Source organism: Melospiza melodia, chromosome 1 (assembly GCF_035770615.1).
Source record: "Melospiza melodia melodia isolate bMelMel2 chromosome 1, bMelMel2.pri, whole genome shotgun sequence".
Taxonomy (NCBI): domain Eukaryota; kingdom Metazoa; phylum Chordata; class Aves; order Passeriformes; family Passerellidae; genus Melospiza; species Melospiza melodia.
The window spans coordinates 20901681-20923179 of record NC_086194.1 but is presented as its reverse complement, the minus strand read 5'-3'; the positions used below and the strand labels follow the sequence as shown (position 1 = coordinate 20923179).

General features: G+C 38.9%; 1 protein-coding gene across 3 annotated transcripts in view; it reads left to right on the top strand.

Annotated features, from left to right (window-relative positions):
* The first annotated feature begins 10598 nt into the window (after nucleotides 1–10598).
* Nucleotides 10599–21499, top strand: part of LOC134415117 (macrophage mannose receptor 1-like) — a 32640-nt gene continuing 21739 nt past the window's right edge. For 2 of the 3 annotated variants that reach the window (XM_063150428.1, XM_063150420.1), the window contains exons 1-11: nucleotides 10599–10755; nucleotides 12533–12934; nucleotides 14076–14249; nucleotides 15733–15891; nucleotides 16796–16909; nucleotides 17381–17515; nucleotides 18468–18686; nucleotides 19246–19403; nucleotides 20062–20175; nucleotides 20509–20624; nucleotides 20927–21075. In XM_063150428.1, the coding sequence (XP_063006498.1) occupies nucleotides 10698–10755; nucleotides 12533–12934; nucleotides 14076–14249; nucleotides 15733–15891; nucleotides 16796–16909; nucleotides 17381–17515; nucleotides 18468–18686; nucleotides 19246–19403; nucleotides 20062–20175; nucleotides 20509–20624; nucleotides 20927–21075 (1798 nt within the window). In that variant the 5' untranslated portion in view covers nucleotides 10599–10697. The remainder of the gene's footprint in view (nucleotides 10756–12532; nucleotides 12935–14075; nucleotides 14250–15732; nucleotides 15892–16795; nucleotides 16910–17380; nucleotides 17516–18467; nucleotides 18687–19245; nucleotides 19404–20061; nucleotides 20176–20508; nucleotides 20625–20926; nucleotides 21076–21499) is intronic. The other variant, XM_063150432.1, reaches the window with a different exon arrangement.

Here is a 21499-nt window from a genome sequence, read left to right as displayed (position 1 = left end):
ACCAGTAGATAAGATATTTCAGCTGAGATCCTTGCAGCACTGAGCAGATTAAAAAGATTTAATCTATCCTTGTAACACCTTTGATAAAGGAGCCTTTTGTCTGGCTTGTCTGAATTGGTTCCACAGGATGCATAATTTTGGATAAAGTGGCTACCAGAAAACAATAGGCCAAACCCAGGAAATATGCCTAATGAGAATTTAATTAGTGAAAGTTTCCAAGGACTGATAAGCCTTAGCAGTCCTGTTGCATTTGTGAGAATTGAACCCAGAGTTCACCAGGTCTGTACAGAGTTTCTAGTGCCCATGAGCATCAGCAGAGAGAGGATTCTGTATCTTGGACCATACTGGAGACAGAAGTGGCTGGTGCCTGGTGTTGAAAAGTAAGACTCTCTAAGGAACTTTCCAGACATCTCCTGAGAATTATCTGGAGTGCCAGTATGGCTCTTTGAAACTGAGTGTACAGCTGGGATTAGTTTCAGAATATTGGTCCAACCAATATTGATCATCTGTGAGTGAATAAGTGAATTTGCTATGTGAATATTTACCTGCTTGTTATTAGAGGAGCTTATTCTATTCATAATAACAGCTTGTTAGAGAAAAACCCAAACAAACAGAACAACTTGTTTTAAGAAACCCAGTTTATGATCTGCATTTCTTCCCTATCAGTGAAGCAGGAATTTACAAGAAAGTTTAGTTTTCCATACATCCTAATTTGATGGATTTTCTTCTCAAATTTCATGGTTACTTGTAGATTTTTTTACTACAAATTATTCTCCTGCAGCTAGATTACTGAAAGAAAGCTGTCATTGCCACTATTTCCTACCAAATCCCAGCTAGTAGACCAACTCCAAGAAAGCTCATCAGGCAAGACAGGTCCAGTACAGTTTACAGACTACTTGTATGGAGGTGGTAAAGAGGTACTCATCAAATGCTTGGACACAGAATTTAGTGGTAAAAGCAATCTTTCCACCAGGCCAAGGAACCTTTGGTGTTACACTGCTGTAAACAGAAATGTGGGAAACACAATTTGTCAACTTGTCCTCCTTCCACATGGATTCTGGATTTGGTCTTACATGCAACAAAATATGATTTGTATAATGCCTCTCCAAAGATGTTGGCACCGACTTTCTCAGTTGCTTGCCCTTGTTTTCTCTACATGAGGATGGTACTTTAAAGAGAATGTCCTGCCTTTTTTCACCTATTTTCATTATTTCCCTAGCCTATAACATGGATGAAAAAGTAATTGTTTCTCTACTTGAACTTACTATAATGTAAGAAGTAGTAACTGCCTCTAAGGAAGGAAAAAGCTGTGGAAAACTTCACCATTGTAACTTTCTCTAAGGTCAGACAGTGATAGAGCCATGGCAGACACATATACAAGGAAGAATGGAGCATCCTTCTCCTCCAAAAAAATACCAGTTTACAGAGAAAATTTGCTAATATCAGTTTCAGTGCCTATTAGATTCAGGCCCCTGGCTAAACATGAGTCTAAAAAGAAACTGTTGAACTACAAGTCTTTACTTTTGTAATTTAATTTTCTGAAACTAGGTGACTGAAAAAGGAAGTGAAGAGTCATTTGGAGCAAAAGGTAAGGAAGTTCTACAAATACAAAGAGAATAGATAGATAGATGTGAAATGAGCTAGCGCCTTCAGGCCAGATTCCAATGGGCAAGAGCCAGATTTTCCGGGGTCAATGGGAAAGGTGCAAAGTGCTCCATAAGCAGAACGTTGTCCCGGTGTCACTGCATCCGGACAGAGGAAGAGTTAGTGTTCATTTTGTCCCTTCACAGCTGCGTCCTTATCTAACATATCCAGCTTTCTGGGCACAAGTTTTTGCTGTGCACAAGTATTCACTATCTGTTGTATAATCTTTTGAAGGAGTTGGTTAGTGTTTTAAGGATGTGGTTAGAGGTTCTGGTTCCTCTGAGGAAATATTTGCTCTCATTTCTGGAGAAAGCACACAGTGCAATCATTATGCTGGCTTTTAACCCAGACTATAGATCTAGACATCTAGATGAAATCCATCTCACCTACTTTAAGAAATGACTGACGTAATTTTATGTTGATAGTTGATAATCAGGACTATATGTGGAGGACTTGCAGTTGTTTTGTTGCCCACCAGAAGAGGCAAATTATGACAAAGAGGCTCTAGACATATGAGGGAATAATATCAGGAACTGGAGGAAAAAAAAAAATTGTGCAGTGAGAAACATTGACTGGTAAGAGGATGGCAAACAAAAATACAATGCAAAGTGTCCAAACAAAGGGGATTGAAGGGAAAGTTTGAACTAGAAATGAAGGAGTTTGAATTGAGCCAGAAGTGCTGACCATTCCTAGGAGACACAGGCAAGGCTGAGCATGGCAAAGCAGAGATCTGGGAAATGCAGATCCTGCAGGGAAAAGTGCAGGAGGATGAGACTTCTGGTTGTGGGGAGAAGGAATAGAGGGTTGAACATACTTTGCATATGAGAATTAAGAAAAAAAGCTGATGTACCTAAAGTGAACTATTGCCTCAGGAACACTGTTCAGACCAGGAAAGAGAGTGTGTGTGCGAGGATGGGCAAAGGCTGGAGAGTGTAAGATCTTTGTATGTTTGTTCCTATTTGCCTGGCTATTCTTGCGTTCTTTGGAAAGGCCACAGCTGGGTATCAGAGCCAGGGCATCTCTGGCTCCTGATGTCTTTCACAGGGCAGAGCCACCTAGAAAAATGAGGTGATGGTTTCTTTCTTGAGGGTGGTGAGTGTGCAAAGGATGTGGCTGATGCTTCAGAGCATCAGGCTAGAGTGCAGAGGTCGGGAGGGAACCTGGGGTTTTCCTAAGAGGAACAGAAAGTGGACCTGTGGGGAAGCCTCCGGGGCAGTGGAAAGGAAGAGGTTTTTGTTAGAGTGCTACAGAGGAACTGTGTGGGTTGTTTTGCAACCCAAGAAGCCACTGAGAGAAAGCTTACAGCAAGCACTTTCTCTGCAAAGTTACTGTGAAAAGTGGAGACGTTTGTTTTTAAACATCTTGTTAGAGAACAAACACCCCCTGCTGCTCGTTGCCTCTGCCACACGCTCAGTTTGGAGAAAAGGTGCTGATATTTCAACCTGCTGGATCTGTCCCCCTTGGGGTTTGCGCTCAGTGGGTGCTGAGAAACGAGAACAAAAGTCAAAAGAAGAGGTATTTTAGCCTGTAATTAGTGATGGGAGTGAGGGGGGTGAATAATCTGTCAAATGGGATAGTAAAAATGAGGCTTGATTACACATCTCCCATCTGCCCACGGATTTCTCCTCCACTCCACATGGAGAGACAATGGTTTTTTTTTAAATCCTAGGCAGTGGGAATAGTACAGAACACAACTTTTCTCCTAATAATAGTGCTTTTCATTTCAGAGCTACCACACAGAGATGGTCATGCTTGTCAGGCTGCTTTTGAAAGTAAGCTTCTGTCAAAGGCACTGCTTGCTTTGTACATGGACTTAATCATACATTTAAAAGTGTACAAAATTTAGGGTCTATTCAGAGTTAAATCCATTTCCAACAAAATGTTAACAGGAAGTGGGAAATTCGAAATGTGCAATCTCCTTATATTGCAAAGATAACAAAAGCCTGGAAGAGACCATTTATCTTCTTGACTGTTTATTTGCCAAAGCAGGTTCATTTACTTCATATAACAGTAAAACTGTTATTCTTAGTTGGATTAAAAATGAAAAGGAATTGATTATGCCACAAAGAAATGGCTACATTATAATTACTCTACTGAATATATGAAATTCAATGATATAGAACCTAGCATAGTGACAAAAATTGGGAAGGTCTTTTAAACAAATGAGGAAGTAAGATAAAAAGGAAGGAAATCCTAAAATTTTGTTTGAAAGCCATTTGCATTCACTTAAAGAATCACAAGAGAAAACCACAGCCTATGAATTTTCTTCCTTTAATAATTTTCCTTACTTCTTGTGTGCTTTTATAATCTGATCAAAACTGCATTGGCTGCTATAACAATTTCAATTCCAGAAGTTGAGTACATTTTATAACTTCAACTTTTCATAACTTGCTTTTCCCTCAATTATTCATATGGTGTTTGATAGTTCAGACAACTAAAATGTCATTCAGAGTAAATTTCATAAATGTTTTCGGCTTGTTCTCACATTTAGTGTGTTCAAGATAACATGACATTCTACTCTTGTTCTCATGCCAACACAGCTTGACTCATAATTTTTCAACTGATGACTTGTAAAAGGAACATATCTGAAGAACAATACACTTCTCTAAATGGCCTAGAGGTAGACTATTATGATTTAGTTCAGAGGAACAAAATGTGGATTCACTCCTTTCCATGAAGAGCAATGGTAGCTCTGTATGTGTATTTTTCACTACTACTTTCATTAAAAGAAACTTTCTCTGATTAGTCTTTCCTTACTTTGGAATCTTCAATTTTGCATTTAGCTTCTCAAGTCAGTCACTGTGTATTCTTTATGAAGTTCACTCTGTATTTTAGTCTTTGGATGTTTCCTGCTGCCACTCTGTGCCCCACTATTTGGACTCTATCAGGAAGTGTGCATGCCCAGAAACTGCAGGACTGGACGTCTTCTAAACAGCGGTGAAAATAGTCCTCATATGTTTCCATATGTAATAATGCCTGAAATGAAAAGCCACATTCATGCCGGTGTGACTATTAAGTACAGTTACTGATAAAGAGTGAAAATGAAAGAAATTTTGAAAAGCCATCCTATTTTGTGAATTAGTCTGTAGACTACATGACCTAAAGGTCCTGTATCATTGGTAATGCTTTAGGAAAAGTCCTGAAATTGCTGGAATAGGGATGGAGATGGCAGTGAAAGAAAGGAATTCCTTACTCTATTTTTTATCATATTATCATGGTTTTTACTGTGTTCAGGGGAAGCTGTCTGTCTGCTCTTCATTAGTGAATGAGTGATTTTGCTGTAGCTCTGAAATGCCCATGGGATCAGCCATGGACATTCCAGCATCTCCAGAGGCACAGCAGGTGCAAGGACAGCACACGAGGATCTCTGGCCACTTTCTTGCCCTTTGATTATGCCACAAAGAAGTGGCTACATTATAATACTGGTCAACCTGGGCACAAGGCTTTGGCTGCAGACAGGAGTGAGGTGATCCCAGGCCAGTTTGGGTCAATGTCTCTGGCATGTGGACCCCAAGCAGCTTCCCTGACATTCTGCTGCACTTTAGAGATGCAGCATCTTTCATTTACCACTGAGTGGAGTCCTTAACAAGACTACAGATGTGCAAGTCTGGATTCCCCAGTTGCTGTGTGACATTTTGCTCAGAGTAGCTTGGCAGTGAAGCTGTGCCTGGCATCACAGCCAGATTGCTCAGGGCATGGGTGCATGCTATGCTTGTCATCAGGGTACACAAATAGAGGGTTATCTTTTCCAACACTGTCAAATAGTTTCTATCAAGTATTAAATCCAGATTTTTGTTTTGTTTGTTTAACAACTGAGAGAAATGCTTATAAAACAATATTAGTATGAAAATTTGTGTTTCTTTACTCAATATAGTTCACTGACCCATTCTTTGGACAACGTCTTATGTCAGATACTCACCCTGAGTCTCTGTCTGTGTTTACTACATTAACCCACTTGGAAAGCTGTGTTGATGCTCCCATGTATTCAAATCCCATTGTCAAGTAGATGAGTGCTTCCAGTAGGTTGTAAAAGTTGCATCCCAAATCAAGGTCCAAACCAGATGGAAGCTTTCAAGAAATTGGGGTCCAAATTCTTTAAGAAATTAATTTTATTGCAAGTGTGAAATTAAACCACAACAATAAAACAATCCAAAGAACACAATTGTGAAAAGAAAGTAAGGAAATAGGATCTAAAAGCAGCTATTTTCCTCATCCTCATATTTCTGAGTGTACCTGTTTGTCATTCTGCAGTCACTTATATTGTCTCCTAGTATCAGATTATCTTCCAAGACTTCTATCTGCCTCTCAGTACTCTGCTTCCTGTTAGTACCTTAACCCCTGCAATTGCCTGTTCTCCTCTATCTCTTCATGAAGAGATTGATGTGCAGGGTCCCTCAATGAGTGCCCACTACCTACTGGTCTCTGTAAAAGCAAATTGCCATGGAGGAGCACACATGGATCCAGTCTCTTCCTTCATATCACTCCTGTTTGTATGAATAGACAGAGGAAGCAGAGGAAAGCACAGAAGATGCTTCACCTGGTGTGGGCAGAAAAGTTGGTGATGATGGGAGCATCCTTTCTCAGAGATACTCAAAATGTGAAGTTCAGCAAGGCAATTGAAAAAATGACAATTATAATTCCTAACAAACAGCATTGGGCCAATCTGTTGTTGTGCTGCAACTATCAAGTTCTTACCTTGTACTTTATATTTCTATAAAAACAAACATTATATAAATCTTCAGTACAAGGACACACACCTACTGGAATGTGTTACTTCCATGTCACATTAACTGTATTGTAAAACCATGTGTCACATCATATCATTAAGCTTCAAAATACCTTATTTTCAGTTTAGGAGGGATTTTAAAGACGCTTGAATAAATGTGCTCTCTATGGTTCTGAATGCCACTGAAAGAGAAGTGTGAATGCCTTTTTTTTTTTTTTCCAAATGCTAAAGCACACAATACAAGGCATGATGTAATTTAAAGCTTAAAGGTCTTCAAATTTTGTATATCATGTGAATAGAAACCTATAATCATATACATACTAGAAATAGGGAATTGAAAAGGTCCTGCCCAAAAGCAGTGTCAGCTGCTGACAGATCCAGCTGCTGAAAGATCCAGCACCTCTTTTAAAATTTCCAACAGCAACCATGATTTCACCTCTTTCTGGGGCAGCCTTGTCCCAGGAATTATTAGTACTTCTGTACTGATAATGTTGGAGTGTTTTGCTGTGATGCTGGCTCCTCAGCACAGCTGGGCTAGAGTGGCCCAAATAATCTCTTGGTTGCTCCAGAGCAGGCTGGCATCAGCTGTGTTCAACCTGCTTCATGGGAATGGTCCCTGGGATGCTGGACATGCCAAAGTGCACCTAGAAATCCCTTTGGGGAAGTGTTCACTGTCATGGGTGATGGACACATGCCTGCACTCATTTACAGAATAGACAGCCCTGCAATTGCCTTTTCCTGAGTCCTATTTAATTTAAATTAATTAAGGGTGCCTAGTTACCAGCTGGGTTTAAACCAAGAAACAAAGCTTAAATAATTTATTAAATACACTTTCCCATTATTTGAGCTGTTAACATGTAGAATGGCACCAAATCTTTCCATATAACCCTTGTCAGTACACCTGCCAACTCAACATAAGCTACTAATTACTGTTCTTTTTTAGGACTATGATCCTTTATTATCTAGTTATCATCTCATGATTAGCAAATAGTACTTCTTTTTCTATTACTTTTTCAGGAATTCAAGTTAGTCTGCCTGTGTTATAATTCTTTGGTGTTTTGATTCGTTTAAACCTTGCCTAGATTCCCCCAGTGTCTACTGAGAATTGCCAGTTTCTCTAAGTATTACAGCTTGTCTCTAAGAGTTAAAAATAATCAAATTCAAAAACCAAAAAATAGGGTTGCCTTGCAGTCCAAGCATCACATCAGGTTTTCATCTTTAATCTATCCTGTTGTTTTACACAGAGTTGGGCACAATTTGTGAAAACTAAACAATGCTTCTGGTATAGGAAATGGTCTTGCAAATATTTCCTTATCTTCCATTGTTTACAGGCCTCCTAATGAAGTGTCTGACAAAATGCTATGGAAATGAAGAGCAGGTTTTAAACATTGCATGCTATGTTTTGGTAGGAAGCATTAAGCTCATGAGTTCAGCAACACTGCCTCATGTGAAATGAGGATAAAAATGTATTCTGCACTGAAGCTTTCCAGAACAGACTTAAGTGTGATAGACTGTGATGCTGCCAAGTAAAAGTGTGAGATTATTGAAAATGTGGGCAAGAGCTCCAACTCATTTTAAATGCACATTGGCCTCATAATATGGAAAATCAGCTAAATTAAGGGTACATGCAGTGATCTGAACAGCATCAAAAAAAACCCTACTTTGATGGATGATGTGCCTACTTTGACGAATATTCAGAGAAAATTGGTGACTGAAAAAATCCTGGCATTGGCTGCAAATAATGTGGCCTTGGATAGTCCTTTAGTTGGAAGCTGGCTCTGACTTGAGTTTGAAGCTTTGACCAAGGCTCACCAGCTTTCTAGATTCAGATCATTCCAGCAGTTTTTAATGCAGTGTACCGTGACATAAAGTCTTGTATCTGAAGGACTGAAAATATTTTTCTAGATGCCATATAGGCTTCACAGCACGATAATTTTGTGCAGATGCAAAATCTAGAGGACTTATGTGGAAGGGAAGAGCACCTGATAGGTGGCACAAGGACAGAGTTGGGAACAGATGAATTTTTTTTTCCCACATGCTCAAAATCAGGGAACTTTGGGTAGTGCTCTGGTCTGATGAAGTATATTTTAAGGTGGTTACACATGATGGTTTTAAGGTGCTAGCAGTGGCTGCAGTTTACTGACTGTCCTGTTCACAATAGTCAAGGTGTTGTGGAGTACCAGCAATGGGTAAAGGAAGATGAATCTTATTCTTTCAAAATTCCTGAATGTGGTGCCAGGTTAAACTCAGGTAAGATAATTCCCCACCCCTTTTTTGTGTCCATACAGCAAGGAGTAGGTGAGAGAAGAGAGAGAGAAGAGTTAGGAGTGGCTGCTCTCACTGGATGCCCATGGCTGGTGGCTGGGCCAGCACATGCCAGGCCTCAGCGCCCTGCAGCACGAGTAGCTTGCATTGTCAGCACTAACAAAGCAAACAAAACTTGTCCTGAAAATGGGATCTGAACTGTAAATCCCATCCATGACCATCACCTTGCAGCTCTTTACCACTCAGTTGATTGTCTTCCTAAATGTGGACTAATTTAGGGGAAGGATAGGTGCCTTTCTCTCCAAAACAGGCAATTCTGCACAAATGGTGTGGCCAACATAGTGTGCCCAGGCTAAGTAAGGTGATAGTTTCAGCATTAGACAGTCCTGAGAAGTAGGTAAACTGAACTGATGACTGAGCCATAGGCAAATCACTGTCTGCTCCAACAGAGCAGGAAGGAAGTGACATTCAAATGACAAAAGGAAGTAAAAAAGAAGAAAATGCGCTGCAGTGATATGACAATGCTCAGACTATGCCTGGAAGAGCTGTGAGAGATTTAGATGCCCTTTATAACAAGGAAATCTGGAAACTACTTCAGATTAAAGCCAGCCCTTACAGCTATTTACAGAAGTCCTTTAGATATTTTATTTGTACTAGTGTGTGCAACCTACCAGGGTAAAAAAAAAAAAAAAAAACAAACCCTAGAAAACCACAAAACCTAAACCCTACATATCTTTTAATAGTTCTGCAGTTAAGAGATTCCTTTGGTAACAGTCCATGTGAATGTCTGCTCCCTCTCTGCTATCTCCTTCTGTGCTGTTAATTATGAAGTTTCCTTCCTCTTTCAGAAAACAGGCTTGATACAATTGTATTTGGAAGGTTTGCGAGAAGGGGAAGAAGTCCAGTGTCTTCTTTTCCAGTGGTTGCAAAGAAACTTCAGTCACTCCCCCCAGCAGAGACTGACAGAGAGGTCAGGCCATGAATCTGTATTGGGCATTAGACATTTTTCAGATATGGAATTTTTCACACACCCTTGTTACCCATCTTTAAAATCATGTTCTGAACCTTACCAATCCACAAGCAGTGGGGTAAGAAAATGCTTTAAATGCATTTTCCTGCCAACATTCCTCCTTCAGCATGTTTTTCTAAGATATTCAAGTGAAATTTGGTATTTAAATTTGGTAGGGAATTCTAGAAAAATAAAAGGATTTAAAAATCTAGGAAAAAATGTCACAGAGTCATAGAGTACCTTCAGTTGGAAAGAACTCATATGGATCATCAAGGACAATTCCATGTTCATCACAGGACACCCTAACACTAAACTATATGACTAAAAGTACTGCCCAGATGCTCCTTGAAGTGCTTGCCAATGGAAAAATGGTATAGACTTTTTTTTTTTTTAATAAGAAAGGAAACAGTGATAAAGCAAAGGAAGAAAACAAAGACTAATTATAGAGATAATATAAAGAACAGGCATTTTCCTGTTATTTTTATAACTACATACTGCTAACCAGGAAATATTACTCGACTAATTATTTGTTCTTCCGCTATCTATTATTTAAACAATGGTCCAAAAATGCATGCTGATTATTTCCAATGATTGCTGAGCTCAGTTAACAAGAAGTGGTTAAAGGGTGGTACAAAAGGTTGATGGGTGTATCTGCAAACCAGCATTCAGATGTAAGGTTTAAAAGCTAAGGCTGAATTTCTGTCTTTAGTATTTAGTTGTTGATTTGACCCCACGAGTTCCACAGCAGAGACAGTGGGAATGTAGTGAGATAAAAACTTTGGACCGCCTGCTTTCCCAAAGAAGAATGGTTTGCCCCCAGTGAGATGCCATTCTTTCTTGAGGGTAAAATTTGTGCCCCGTAGTCTTGTCTTTTAGAAATGTGGCATGTGACAGAATGTTTCCTTATTTAGCACTGGGAGTCTTTACCCAACCGTCCAGCCTGCAAAACCGAGGAGGACCAGCCACTGTCCTCTCCTCAGCAGGACTTTACCACAGCCACTCTCCGCATCCAGGTTTTGCTGAAGGGAAGGGAAGGAAACAGCATTTCCAATTATGTTCTCTGGGCTCTTGCTTGTTCTCTCTCTTGTTGACATTTCTTTGCAGCTACCGGGTAAGTGCCTCCTGCTTGCTTCCTGTGGAGGTTGTCGTGAAAGCGCTTCCACTCCTCTGGCTTTTCTGGGTGGTTGTGGCTCTGTGGTACTGCCAATATGTACATTGTTAGTGTGGGGATGGGGAACCTCTTAATGGCAGGCAACAGGCAGGGGAACAACCTCACAGGTAAAAAAGTAATGGTTAGAGAAGGAACCAGAGACTCAATCCTTAATGGTTTTATTAATACATAGTGGCACTATAATTTCAATAACCCCAGAAGATCAGACCTAAGAAAATACATGTTTAAATGCTGTTTTTAAAAAAAATATTTAATTCTTTACTACTGCTTTTTGAGCTGTTGGTGTCTGGGTAATGCTTTGCAAAATCAGGCAGGGAAAATCTTCAGGACTGGTGAAATGCAGAAATAGTGGTAGGATATTAAGATATTCACAGATGATGGCTGTAAAGGGGGTTTTATTCACTGTTTTGAACAGACTCATTGAATTCACTGGCATTGATAAAGTGGATGGAAATTTTTTTTTTAAATAAAATCAGATTAAGTTTAGGAAAACTCTTGTGGAATTGCTATCCCTTTAGCTGCACTTCTCTTGCAGGTATTCTGCAAATCTGAATGTTTAAGGTTAAATCCTTTCAGCTTTCTAACTCCTGAGGATTGGCATAGATTGTCTCAGAGTATATGGTATTTTTTTAATCACCACAGTCTCCCTGCAGGCCAGAAGAACTATTTTCAGTGTCCTGGCTATTATCAATTACATTGATTTTAATTTTTTTGCAAGCTTTTTAAAGAAATGTCTTTACTTCTTAAATAGATTTTTAATAAATATGACACCCATGCTCAAGACATGTATCATTGGTTATGAATCCCACAAGTTTTGGCAGGAAATACAACCAGATGGGTCACGAAGTACAAGACAAGGCAGCAGAGCAAATTCACAGGCACGGTTCACAACTGCTGCTGATAAACTCATTGCAGGACTGAAATTAGCTCCCCTGCTTCTACCTTACCTTGCAGCCAGCACTTCAGGCTTGATCAGATAAACTGCCTGGAGAGCTGGGGACCCAATTTCTGGTGCAGGTGCACCTTCTAACTTCCACCAGCCTTTAGACCCAGGCAAGTGCCAGATGCTGCTACTCCCCAGTCTTTGCTACTTTCTCAGACTGACTGGCCTCCCAAAGTCATTCCTAGTTTTATAGTCCATGGCTCAAGTAGGGGATGGCAGATCTTGTAGTCAGCAAGGATGAGGAGTCCAGAGTGACCCCTGAGAAGCCCAGACGGGTTCACTCACATTTATATGATGAAAAGGAAAGGTGGATTTGGGGGAGGGGAGGCAAATGGCTCAGCAAAGATTGGCTGTGTGCCCACCAGGAGACCTGTAAGATCTGGAAGGGTGAGAAAAGTTCATAAAGGTCAGAAGTGCACCAGGCCATGAATCTGAGGATAGGTTGGATGGAACAAGGCAATGGTAATGGCAGTGTGGCTGAGGGAATTCACTGATGTAAAACCATCCAGCAAGCTGTGCTCAGCTGCTGCTGCTGCCCCCCACTGATCCACAGCATGGTGCTGTACAACCATCACATACATTTTCTATTGTCTATTTTATTTTTAATCAGTAGAATTGATGTTGCTCTGGACCCTGTCGAAAAATAGAATGTTTTTATCTGACATGAATGCAATGACTTCTTGTTCATGTGAATGGAAGCAGAACAATATCACATATCCACTATACATATATATTCTATAATAACTATTTGCTATATGTTGTTTTGTTTTACAGACATTAAAACATTTTTAGTGTATAATAAAGTCAACAGGCTCTGTCTTGAGGCATCTATCGCACAGTCAGTTAGAACTGCCACTTGCAATCAAGACAACGAATCACAAAAATTCAGGTGGATCACAGATCATCAGCTTATGAGTGTGAAATTTAAACTATGCCTGGGGGTACCATTGAAGAAGGATCAGACCATGGTCACTCTGTATCCCTGTAATCCAAAAAGTGAGCTCCAGTGGTGGGAATGCAGAAATGAAAGCATCCTTGCAATCCAAGGAGAGGTTTTATTTTTCAGTCCTGGCAATGAGGAGCATGATAACGTTTTGTTAAAGAAGGAACTAAGTGCAAAGAATAAATGGAATATCTATGGGTCCATGGATGTTTTATGTTCCCAAGGATATGAAGGTACAAAAAAATTGATTCTTTCCTCCTTTGCATTAATTACTTTTTGAGTGTTAGAATATTTAAGATCTTTGGCTCTGACTATTCTGACTCCTTCACTGACCACCAGAATTTTAGAAAATCCATGCATTGAGGTACTTAACTTTGAATTTAATGTAATATTTATGTCCAAGCATGTATTATATACACACACTTTTTTAGTCTATGCATTATAGTGCATTGGTATTTCGAGTACTGTATTACATGTACCTTCTATATATTCTATAAACACATATTATTAGTGAATGTGTATATACATACTTACTCTCATACTATGTATAACATTCTATACTATGTATAAGTATTCTCTAAATTCGCTATTGCTCACCATAATGTGTCACTAAATTATTAACAGAGCACAGAAACACTGATAAGTTTCTTATACAGTCACAGGGATATGAAATTTACATCCCCATGAATGAAGGACAATATGTGTGTGTTGAGTAAGGTCTGAAAGTTCTGATTTAAGCAGAGGAAGCATGGCTTTTTTGATTCAGCAGATGAGGATGCTCATAGAGTAATTACAGTCACTAGTGCAATTACCTTTTCTGATTTGCAGAAGACTGATTGTTCTGAATGGCTTTCCCACATCTAGAATGAATGCTCTAAAAGCCCCTCACAGGATATTTGAACACTGAACTCTTAGCTTTGCATGTGGCAAGCTGCTTCACTGTACGAGGTACTTAGAATAGTCACTGGAATAAAAACACAGACGGATAGTCTAATATATGTTTATTTTTTTCCCAGGAGTCAAGACTTATAAATATTAGCTCCTGCTCTTGCACATGTTATATAAAACCTAACATTGTTTGAAATAGAAATTATCTTAGGGTAGAGCTCTGGATCCTTATTAAGATTGTAAAAGAGTCTTGGTCAGAAATTTAATTATAGACCTCGTCTATGATACATTACTTTATATCAGAATAGCATTGTTCTAAAACATATGTCAGCAGCTGAAGTCTGAAAAAGTGCTGGGTTTTTTATGATTATGGGACAGGAACCATGGAAAGCACATTGAGATGCAATTCTGCCCCAGACCTTACTTTTTCCCTAGTTTATGTACATCGGTTACTTTTCATACTCATGTTATATTTTGTCTCCCCAGAGACCTTCACGCTGCTGGGCAACGCTTTTGGGGCGCCGTGTGTTTTCCCTTTCGTGTTCCGTCAGCAGTGGTGGGCGGCGTGCACGGCCGCGGGCCGCGCTGACGGCCGGCTCTGGTGCGCCACCACCGCCAACTATGACACGGACCAGCGATACGGCCTCTGCCCCTCCACAGGTGAGGCACCTGCTCCTGCCTGGAGCCCTCAGAGGGCCTTTGGCAAACCTGCACGGGCAGAATATGATTATCTTTATAATAACAACTCAAAACTCACAAGGATGTGGTTTAGTATATGATGCGTTGCCGCGGGCTGCAGCCCATGCGAAGAAATGACGTGTTGCACAAAGATGTGAAGAGAGTGATTGAAGAGTAAATCAGCATTCAGTTCCCACTTGCTGTGGGGGTGTTGCTGAGCAGCACAATAATTCTGAGCTCCTTACTGCTTCCCAGCCAGGATGTGTGCTGTCACTGTTGTACAGCCCTTCTCTGAGGATTCCTGTTTGTGATGGATGTGGGCACAAAAAAGAGCACTGTAGAAAGATTGATGTTGAAGTTAATGTTTCAATTTGCATGACTCTCATGTGAACATATTTTTTTTGCTAAAGTGGAATGTGTCCTTTTAACCATGCTTTTAAGCCCTGCTCATATTGTCCCGGAAGCAGCCTTTCCACCCCCTTGACAGCTGCCTGGCATTTCTCTGCAATTTCAATCACTTTCTTTGATTTCTGTGGTCACTTGCCCCTCTATCTCCCTTTATGGCCTGGAGAGCTTTGCATTCATGACATTGAAATCTCCACCTGACGCATCTCATCTTTCCTCTATATTTCTCCCCATGGCTCCTGTTCAGTATCATCATTTTTTATCAGAATGCCCCTTAACTCCATTTGATGTAAAGTGGACTTTCAGTGTGGCACACATCCCTAGTCAGCTGTGCTTTCCAGGTTCCTGCAAAGATACCTCACACATTGAGCCCTGAAAGTGTGACATAGGGTCATCGAATAATTTCAGAGTTTTTGAAAGGTACTCCCAGCTAGTTCTTTTTCTAAAATTCATCTTCATACTGAGTTTTGGGAACCATCAACTACCTGATAAAATTTTGTGTTGTGCTTGATTAAGAATGTTAATATCTTCAACAAATCAAAGATGCAAAGGTAATCAGAGGAGGAGCATGGTGCTGCTCAGCACCATTGCTGTGTGACAGCCACATCCAGAGGCTCTTTGAATGGGAATGGGAGTTATCTATGAAATTTTTTGATGCTAAATTCAGGTGTATAGCTAGTGCTTACAGCTCTCAGTGGGAGCTGCTGTCCAGAGAGAGAAGGAAATGTTGCACAAATATTTCAAAATGTTCTCCTGGGACTTCTCCCACACAATGTATTGACACTCCATGCAATATATTTTCCTGTGCAATCACTTTCCTTGTGGTAAATCCTGACTTGTCTCTCTTCATGGAACAGGAGGCAGCTACCTTTACCTGTCAGCTTACTGGCCTTAATTTTGTCCTTCTCCATCTGCTCATAACATTTTCAGTGGTCTTGAAAGGGCAGCCCAGGTAAAATTTAAGGAGATGAATGAGAACCTGCTACACAGAACAAGAACCTGCAACTCAGTTTTCTTTTGGCAAGTTACTATACCTCTCCTGTTATTATTCTTTCTACAGATCAAGACAGCACGTGGACTACAGATCTGTCAACAAATGTTCACTACCAAATAAATTTTGACTCAGCTCTCACATGGCACCAAGCCAGGAAGAGCTGTCAGCAGCAAAACGCAGAATTACTGAGTATCACAGACATTCATGAACAAACATACCTTAAAGGTAAGGCAGTAAAGCAAACCCTGGGTTACATTCAGGATCTGTCCAGGCCATCAGAATAGCTAAGGATTATTTAAAATTATTTTGGCCATTGCCTCTGGACCTAAATATGTGTGGCCAAGAAAACAAAATATTTTAGAATTTGCAAGTTCATATCAAAATTGCTGCCAAATTTACATAGAATTCAAAGTATTCCAGCTTCCTGCAAGTGTAACAGTTTAACTTCATATTTTCAAATCTTACAAATTTTATTTTATATATATATATATATATTAATGGAGGAAAAAAAATCCTGAAAAGTAAATTAAAGACTTAGTTTTGATCAAAAGGAAACTTCAAAAGAAAAAAAAAGAAAAGAAAGAAAAAAAGGTTAATCTTTAGACTAAAAGAAGGACTTGCTTTGTTTCAAATGCCGTTTTGACAGCTCTTTTTTTCATTCGCTTGGCAAACTGAAAAATATCAGTTATTTACAGATATCAAATTGCAGTCTTATGTATCCACATCTAGATGAAGAAATGATATGGAAGAAATATTTATTGTTGGTTTTAAGGATTAATTTACCTTCTAAAAAATTTTTGTTATTGTTTATATTTATACTCTACCAATAATTCTACTTCAATGTACAGAATTTAGCCTATTCTGCAGAAACAATTTTGTTTTGGATATACTCTGTGGATATAATCTGTTCATTTTGCATTAGTTGAAAGAACAAAGCTGAGAGTTTCTGTTTGTTTGCTTTCTTACAGTATTCAAGCTTTGGCATCTTTCAATGTATTAGGTTCTATAGTATGGACAGATATTTGCAATTTGCTATTCAGGAATACAACTCTTCCTAGAGATGTTGTTAGTGACCATTGCTAATACAAAAGGGATTTAAAAAATAATTCCTCTTATTTTTGTAAATTAGAATTAACAGAAGGTACAGATTCTGCACTGTGGATTGGACTCAACAGACTGGACTTGAGTAGTGGATGGGAGTGGATTGGAGGCAGCCCTTTCCAGTACTTAAACTGGGCTCCAGGTAGATGTGACTGTTTGATTTTGTATTTCCAAAGAGAAAAGATACATACTTCAAATACTGCTGTAAACTTTATTAGCAGATATTTATGCTATGAGATAAGTATTTTAGCTATTATTGCTTTAGCTTTAGAAAAATCTCTTTTTCTAGCAATATAAGACAGAAACCTTCAACGTATTGCAAAAATATTTTAGCTGTGAAAGCAACACTGCCTGTCCCAAAAATATTCAGTCTTCCATTTCTTGACTAACAACTAAAGTATGAGTTTACAGGTTTGTGTCCTCTTACCTAACCTACACACATTTCATACAGACATTTCCACTACTGGAAACATACCTTAGCTCTTACCAAAGCTGGGAAAGACATGACCTCCATCATTTCATGCAGGAGTGGTCTCTCATGTGCATTTTAGACCTTAGAGCTCTGTTTTTCATTCAGAAAAGTTAAGTTTTTTTCTCTGTACTTTTCCCAAAGGAAGTCCATCTCCAGAATCTGGAAAGCTCTGTGCAGTTTTGAATCCTGAAACAAAAGCTAAATGGCAAAATTGGGAATGTGATCAGAAACTTGGTTATATTTGTAAGAAAAGGAATTTTACTTTGGTTCCTTCGGGTATGTTAATACATATTGATAATTAAAGTAGAAGATGTTTTCTGAATCACTGAACATATTGACAAAGATGAACATTTATTAGAAATAGAACTATTTCTTGTCTTTCTGGTTTGCTTTTTACAACAATTACAACCTTTCTACTCTGATCTCCAGTTCCACAACACACAGACTGAAACAGACAAAAGCAAAGAATTTCCAACTAGCCATTCCTGTCTGTGTTTCAGGGGCCAGGTCTCCCCTTTATGTCCACAGACTACTGACCATCAAAAGGGAGAACAATTCAAAAATTATTTTTCAGAAGTGAGACATTAGTAAATATAAGCCCAAGAAAAAAAGATGCATAACTTAGTGCAGCTCTAAGTCATTCTCCATGACTTGTGGTCAACCAGCATCCAGATAAGCAAGTTCAGAGTTCACTGCAGAAGTGGTGGAAGATCGAGACAGTGGAAGATCAACACATTGAAGTGAGAAAAGATATTTTAAGTGTATGAAGATTTCCCTGCTGGTGTGACGCTATATATTTATCTAGCTATAAATTTATCTTGATGGCTTTTACTCTATCAATATACTCAATCCTTTAAAAATTCATAAACCTACTATGTTAGCTGCAGATAATGTCTGATTTCTTCTATCTGACAAAGAAGTACTAGGTGATACAGAAATTAATAAAATTAAAGAATTACAAAAATAATATATTTGATTAATACATTACAAAATTAATATATTTGTTGCAGACATTTGACTAAACTTAGAATTTGTATTAGATATTACTTGTATTAAAAAGCTTTCCTTCTCCAAGCTAAAAATTGCCTGGTTTAGAGAATCACATTTGTATCTACTGTATTTTGTGTTTATCATCTCCTAATGATGAGAATTTCAAAAGAAAATTCTTAGTTTAAGACTTTCGCACAGATGAGGTGGAAATATTTTGAGTGTCATGTCCCTTGCACAGCACCTGGAGCTGTAAAGCCTTGGGATGTGTTCCTAGGTGACCCTGGGCCTGTCACCTGCCCAGCTGGATGGGTGCCCTATGTGGATCACTGCTATAAGATCTTCAGGGACAGCAAAGGATGGGAAGGAGCTCTGGCCTCTTGTCAGAAGGAAGGGAGTCACTTGGCCAGCATCCAAAGCCCTGAGGAGCACAGCTTTATGGTGTCTCAGCTTGGGTACAGTGAGTATTTCCAGGGGGTCTCTTGCCTTTGCCTGCAAGGAAAACAAGACAGCTGAATTGGTAGTTCCTGCTGAATTCTGCATGTTGTCAAAGCTATTGTTTTATTTATTGCCAAACTAATTGATGTAGGTCTGGGGGGCGGGGCTTAGGGGCTTTCTATTTTTTTTCATTTTGCTGAAAGAAGCTTAAAACATTCATGCTCCAAGCTACATAAAATCAGTATTCTAAAATTTGACCAGTGCAATGGAACTGAAAAGTAACTATTCAGACTTCTATCCTACCATCATGGCATATCAGCATTAGGCTGATAATTCACACCCACTGTTATTGGGAGGAGGAGCAAAATTTTTTCACTCAGTGCAAGAATTTCCTTACAGCCTAATTTTCCAAAGCATACAGTCCTAATCTTTTATATCGATATGAAATTATTAATTTATAAAATTATCATAGAACATGATTCATAAATTTGTGAAAGGACCTGTATGTCCAAAGCCTAATGGTTGGAACTGGGAAAAGGACGGAGTGCCAAAAGAGTTCTTATCTCTGTTTCCATCTTCAGAGCCAACAGACAAGCTGTGGATTGGGCTGAATGACCGTAAGGTTCAAATGTATTTTGAGTGGAGTGATGGCACCCCAGTGACATACACAAAATGGCACCTGGGAGAGCCATCCACTACAAACAACAGGCCAGAAGACTGTGTCCTGATCAAGGGCCAGGTGACATTTCTCAGTACATATTGTGCTTCCATACTGAAAAGAAATACTTAATAAAAGAATAACATGCTCTGCTATTTCAGCAAATGGATAAGGCCAGAAGAGATGCAGGGATTGAATTGAATGAGATTGAGAATGAGATTGAATGTGGCCTTTAAAAACACCAAAAGCATTACTGCATCACTAGTGAAATTTTCTCTTTAAGTACTTCTGACAGTCACAAATGAAATTATTATTATTAGGGCTACAAACCAGGTCTCTGAAGGTATTTTGAGAACATTACCTCCTTTTCCTCTGGTGGTAATGGTGGTATATGGGGATCTCTGATTCTTGTTGGCTTCTCTTTGCTTGCTTCTTTGCCTGCATAACTGCTTGTGCAGGACCCAGCACAACAGATCAGGGAGCAGCTCCATGCACCCTCCTCCCTTCTTATCCCTGCCAGCTGAGGCTACACTGCTATAGACCACTCCACTATTTCACAGATTTGATGAGCAGATTTGGTTTTGGTATCATGTAGGAAAATTAGATAAGGAAAAATATTCAATTTAAAAATAAAGGAGAAAGACAAAAAATAATTTTCATTATTAGGAAAGACATTATTTTTCTCCTTTAGATTATTCATCTTTATCTTCTTTTTATTTCAAACTTTTTCCTGACACAGAATGGCTATTGGGCAGACCATGTATGTGAGAAGAAGGCTGGTTACATTTGTAAAAGAAAAGCTACATCACAAACAGCTGGAGAAAAAGAAAGTAGCCTTGCAGGTTGCAAAAAAGTAAGTATGTGAGAATGAAACATCAATTTCTCAGATGAAATAGGTACATTGAGAATCCAGTAGAATTATTTGTATTATTTGTATTATTTACATGGGAGGGTTTTTTGTTTTATTTTATTATTAATTTTCTCCCTCTCTCTCAGTTACTCTAAATTTTAAAAAACCATTTACAGAAATCACTTAGGAGGAATCTGTCATTTCACTGCAAAAAGTTTCTCATTCATAATATTCATGATCATTGTGCTTCATTAATTTTTAAATGTCATATTTCACTTAATACATGATACCCCAATTATTTAAAATTTGTATGAAAATCCGAAAATCATGTTACAGGGCTGGAGAAGATATGGGACCTACTGCTATTTTATTGGACATGTTCCAGCAACATTTTCAGAAGCAAACACCACTTGTGAAGGAGAAGAAGGTTACTTAGCCACAGTTGAAAGTAGGTATGATAATGACTTTTTCTTTGCTTTTAAATAACTAAAGATTGTATCTTATGAAATATTCCTAGAAAAACTAACACAACACCATGCAGCAAAATGTTTAATTAAGAGATAAGGTCTCCAGTTGAATTACAAAAAAAGTCTTGCATTTTTTTGTTGTTCATATGGAATCTGAATCCTATGTGGGGTCTTCTCCCCCAGCCTGAGGCACGGAATAAGAGAAAAAATTCCATCATCACATTAGACTGTCAGGATTTGGGTAAATGCCTTTGTTTTCACTTGCATCTTGATGATGTTTTTTACAGATATGAACAAGCCTATCTCACTAGCCTTGTTGGGCTGAGGCCTGAGAAATATTTCTGGCTTGGCCTCTCTGATGTGCAGGATCAAGGCACTTTCAGCTGGGCCAATGGTGAAGCTGTCTCCTTCACACACTGGGATGCAGGGATGCCTGGTGGGTGCTGTGATCAGGGATGGTGGGTGCTCTCTGACAATGTGGCCCCTATTTAGGTTGTGTTGATATATAGTCCTCTGAACTTTATGTTTTAAACTTTTGGTATATTTTATAAGTACTTGCACTTTTCATATCCCATATTCTAATTTCAAAGGCAAAATTTCAAACTGCACTTTTATATTAGGACATCTGATATGTTTACCCATAAGATTAACTTTTGGCCCATCTTCACAGGGAGATAGAAGGAGTTACAAATGAGTCTGAAGACTATTCCACACTTGTCCCTCTAGTGAAAAAATTAGCCTGGGAGAAGTGGTTGAAACAGAGCAACTGGAATATGGATTTTAAGTTAGAATTACACACTCAAAGTATCAAAAATCACTGTGCCATTATTATTTTTATGTGTGATACTAATAAAACTGCA